The sequence below is a fragment of the Diaphorina citri genome, unplaced genomic scaffold, assembly GCF_000475195.1.
Source record: "Diaphorina citri unplaced genomic scaffold, Diaci psyllid genome assembly version 1.1 scaffold13427, whole genome shotgun sequence".
In the NCBI taxonomy this organism is placed as follows: domain Eukaryota; kingdom Metazoa; phylum Arthropoda; class Insecta; order Hemiptera; family Psyllidae; genus Diaphorina; species Diaphorina citri.
In genome coordinates, this window is record NW_007390794.1 from 1 (window position 1) to 4,783 (window position 4,783).

Here is a 4,783-nt window from a genome sequence, read left to right on the forward strand (position 1 = left end):
AGAAGGGCATGACTACGGAAGATGTTCATATATCCTTCTTCATTAAACACTGGCTTCTCATACTTGAGTTTGCAGATGTTTCTACTGTTGGTGAATGTTGACAATACCAAGTTCTGTTTACCATGGGCTGCAGCACTTAGATCTAGCTTCATACAATCATACACATACAGGAGATAATGTGTATCTGTACGTGCATACTGGATGGCAGGTTCTGGTAATGGTCGATGTCTCCAGTCAAATAACTGAAAGGTTTTATCACTGTCAACATCGCAGTAATGTTTGAGGAGGTAGGCTAGTGACTGACGAGGCATTGGTAGAAACTTACATGCTTGATGTGTATCAAACATACCAACTACATACAGACCGAAATCTTTCTGTAACCACTTGATGTCACTATCTGCTCCATGGAATACTTTCACAATATTCTTATCTGTGAGTACTTCATTGAGAACTTCCAAGTCCTCTCTTAGTTTCAATGTGTCTACAATATAATCTTTATCTCGGGTAGAGATCTGCATGAGGCATGTATAACCCTGGTACGAGCGGTAGTTATGATATTCCAGATCTATGGCTATCTCCTGTTGTTGCTTCAGCTCCGACACTAGTTGTGTCACTTGCTCTGGTTCTGTTATCATCATCAGTGGCGTATCACTCAGAGGTAATGCTTGTTTTGGCTCTTCACATTTTAGAAAATCTTCCTTGGGAACATACAAGTCCAGTTCATACTCATATGGATGACAGAAACTCTCTATAGCATCATATTTCTCCAGAAGAATGGCCAAGGGTTTCAGTGCATTTGGTTTTTCTTTAAGTTTGGGTTCAAACAGCTGCTCATAACTATTATCTACTTTGACCTTGAACTGCAGCTGAGGTCGTTCAATCTCGACAGCTCCTTTGTTCAACATAAACCAGTTTGCTGACTTCTTCTTGTTATCATGAACTTCTTGCCACACATTGGATGCTTTGGCGTTTTTATTCCAACTCTCCTTGACTATTTTAGGTTGGGAGGGGAGTACGCTTGGGGTCTTGGTTCCTGCCATCACATCTATCCTTGTGTTTATACTCTCCAGTAACTTATCATTCGCTTCAGTGAGAATATCTTTCTGTCCCTCCAGATAAAGTTTAGACATGGATTTGGAAATATTTTGTGTCTTGAGGAGAGAATCCACTAGTGTCATTACTTTGTCACTCGTGCCAGCTACCCCACTGATGTAATTAGGGGAAGCAATAAGCAACGAGTTCTCATGGGTTGAGGGAAAGCTCTGAGCTGTTTTGGTACATTTCACAATGCTCTTATACGCATTCTGCACCAGCACGTCCAAGGTCTTACTAAGCTCTTTGTTAACCTCGTCACTTTTTGGGATTTCTTGGTTTGTATCCGACATTTTGGTTACAATAAATAAAAAGCTACAAATGATATAAGAAATATGAATGTCTACACTAGCAGCAGCACTATTTTCTATCGTCAGAACTCTTACCATCACAGGCCACAATCTTGAGTTTATTCACCCTCGCTATCTCCGCTACTTCACGGAACTCGACGTCTGTTAACACAAATGTCCACACGTTGTCACAAAAACGATACGTATTCAATTTACCCGACTTGAATGTCAATCTGGACTTCACTTTACTAGGGAGGGCACCATTGATAGATTTATCAAACTGTAGCAGAACTTTCATAGCCAGTGTAGGAGTGATGGTTCCATACTGAATGAGTTCATCAAGACTTTCCTGTAGAGTATTGCCGAGAGTCGTGTTTCTATACAGTTGGTAAGACATACTAGTGAGTCACTTGGTCAATTATCTTTGCATTGCTTGAACTTGTTCCTTCAATCCCTCAAGCAGGTGACTGTTCTGCACAATAAAATCTTGTTGCTGACCAAGTTGAGTTTTGATTAGGTCCAACTTTTTGATGTTCTGAAATTAAAAGGAAAAAAAATCTCGGTTTGAATCAAGTCAGGTAATATGATGGCTGTATCGTTTTTGTGGCCAAGTGTTGATCCTCACTGCCTCTTAAAAATCTTTTGTAATGAGGGACCCCTATTTGGGGTGAATAAATTACAAAGAATAAAATTACAAGAAATAAAATAAGAAACCTAATCTACGTAAACTTATGTAATTTTACAACAAAATTCTTATGAAACTAGGTGGGTAATACTAAAAACATGACATACATATGTAGGTATTCTTTTCAATTTAAATGGAAAAATTAAATGGTCTAGGGAAAAACAAATAATTCCAAGGAACGATCACTAGCATCAAGACCACATCTTATTCTTAAATCCTACAGGAAAGCGAAGAGATCTTTAAAATTTTATTTACAGCATAGCAATAGGAACCAATCCTTTACATCAAAATGACAGTGTCTTCTCCATCCCCTTCTGCATTGGTTATTATGGGCTCATCTAGGGATATGACCAAAGGATAAGGTTCAAACTTATTGGAACAGGGATGTACACGGAAGAACTCTCCACCTTTCTCTTGATAATCACTCTGGGTGACAGCAAAGTCATGGAAGTTCTCTGATAGAGAGAACTGTCTTGCACCTGACCATGCATCTAGTTCAGGGTTCTCAGCTAAGGAGACAGAAAAATGGGACTGAAAAGGTCGGTTCTCTAATAGGTCTTTGTTTAATCTTTCCACAAAGCCTGGCAACTGACACAGGCTACCAGTGACGAAGATGTTGTTGGCTAGAGACTGGGCAATATGTTGAGGATAGCTATTGAGTACAAAGTTGAGAGTTTCAGATATGCCTGCTTGTATGGATCCCAGCATGGAAGGTTGAAACAAACACTCTGGACCACACATTCGTTCCACACCTATGTGTAACTGATTTGCTTCCTTGGGACTCAGCTCTTGTTCTTGATTGAGAGAGGTAAACTCTGGGTCATGTTGTCTGAGGATTTCCTCTAGTTCTATCAGTCTCTCTTGTTCCTCCTCACTATCTGTATCTCCAGCATCTTTGTTGATAACTTTGTACACATCCCAATCCTCGTCTCTCATACCAAAGTCATCGTCTCTCTTCTCTTTCCTAGCTAGTTCACTGATAAGTCTCATTCTCTCCTGAGCAGCAGCCGTGCGGCGTTTTGCCAAGTCTTGTCTCCGTTGCTTACGAGCATTCTTCTTGTCAATAATGTAAGCTCTTTTCTTTTTAGTTTCAATAAGCCAAGCTTTGAACTCAGCTTCACTTTCTGGTACAGCTATCTCCTTAGATAGTTTCGCTTTTGGTTCTTCAGTGAGATCTTCTCCATTATTGTAAGCAATAATCTTGGCTTTTGTTTTCTCAATTTTCTGTTGTAGTTGATTTATACTTTTGTTCAGATCTTGAATATTATTGATGCCCATGGATTTGAATGCTTCCCTAGCATGGGAATGGTCACTAGGTGTGAGTTCTACTATTTCTCTGAGTTCTAGTAATTCATTCAAATGCCTCTCATCATCTACTAATCGTTCTTCACGTTTCTTTGCATTCATTTCTACCAATTTTTTGGCAAGTTCTTTTCTTCTGTCTTTTTGTTGTTCTGTTGTAAGGTTAGGTACTGGTACAGCATAAGGCAGCTGTACTTTGACAACATTACTGTCATAGAACTCAGCATCTAGCCACTTTCTCAAATGTTCTCTATAATCTGTAGCAACAAAACCATAGTCCCACAGTAATTCTTCAGACCTTGAAGGTGTAATGGAGTTGATGTGAGATGGATACTTGAGCTGTAGAAGTTTGTGTAAATGATGGATCACACTGAATCCACCTAGATCAATTCTCTTTGCTTTGGAGGCATCAATACAACCATTGATAACTGGGATAACATGGGTACATTGATATCCACATGAAATAATAACACCACTCTGTCCTTCCCATCCATTATACTGATAACTAAATAATGAATCAATACCATAACATACACTGGGCACTTGATAACATTCAAATAGCAATTCAGACATGAGGGATCTTGAGTAGTTTGGATTAAGGAATGGTTCTGTTAGTACTATAGGATGATTTACATTACCCTCAGTGTTAATGCTCAAGTGAGAAAATGCATAGTCAAATATCTGCTCTTGAATATCATAGTGAGTGACAACATTTTTATCAAACTGTGTCTTGAGTTGAAATCTGACAGCCTCTATGTTACTGATGTCATTGCCCACCTGTGTCTCCCCATCCTTCTTTCCTCTCTCTTTTCTTGGTTTAGCTATGAGGTTTTTGAAAATGAGGTTGGGTTTTTCACATGAAGCCCAACCTACTCGACAGCACCAAGCACCATTATCAAATACAATAGGAAGTGAAGAATCTCTCAGCTCGTCCAAGTACTCATAATAAGGGTCTGGCAAGATCTTGGTGTCTTTCAATACTTTCATCTCCATGATTAATTTAAAAATACCTCTGAATAAGATAATAAAAGAAATGATACCAACTTACTGTTTGTGTATTATCAATAATATGTTCTTGGTTAACAAAAGTTTTGATGGACTGTGAGATTATCTGAAATGAAAACAAATAAATGACAGATTGTTGTAATTAATTCTATTATTAAAAGATAATAAATAAATGACAAATCATTGTGATGAAAACATTCCAGCACACAATAATTTCTTAGAAAAAGAAAATTTCATTAAAAAAATATTTAAATAATCATAATTTCTTGTACTTAAATACCTAAACAATATTAAATTTATCTGCCCATATGGCTAGGAAAATATTGCCTGCTATTGTGCACCATTGCTTGTGTTCATGTAAAGGTAGTTTGGATAAATAGGTATAAAGTGGAAGTAAGTAGCCATATTT

General features: G+C 38.0%; 3 protein-coding genes across 3 annotated transcripts; all 3 read right to left on the reverse strand.

Moving 5' to 3' along the window:
- Positions 1–8: 8 nt before the first annotated feature.
- Positions 9–1,385, reverse strand: LOC103522978 (exosome component 10-like; the record flags this gene model as incomplete). Its single annotated transcript, XM_008488058.2, has 1 exon — positions 9–1,385. A coding segment is annotated over exon 1 (1,377 nt), but the record flags the coding sequence as incomplete, so codon positions are not given.
- Positions 1,368–4,503, reverse strand: LOC108254143 (transcription initiation factor IIA subunit 2-like). The gene is made up of 2 exons (XM_017449130.2): positions 4,418–4,503; positions 1,368–1,917 (listed from the first exon to the last, which is right to left on the reverse strand). The coding sequence occupies exon 2, from the start codon at positions 1,777–1,779 to the stop codon at positions 1,453–1,455; it is 327 nt and encodes a 108-aa protein (XP_017304619.1). The 5' UTR covers positions 1,780–1,917; positions 4,418–4,503; the 3' UTR covers positions 1,368–1,452.
- LOC103522976 (actin-related protein 5-like) lies at positions 2,270–4,411 on the reverse strand. The gene has a single exon (XM_008488056.3). It carries the CDS (start codon positions 4,360–4,362, stop codon positions 2,347–2,349), a length of 2,016 nt encoding a protein of 671 aa, XP_008486278.1. The 5' UTR covers positions 4,363–4,411; the 3' UTR covers positions 2,270–2,346.
- Positions 4,504–4,783: the final 280 nt, after the last annotated feature.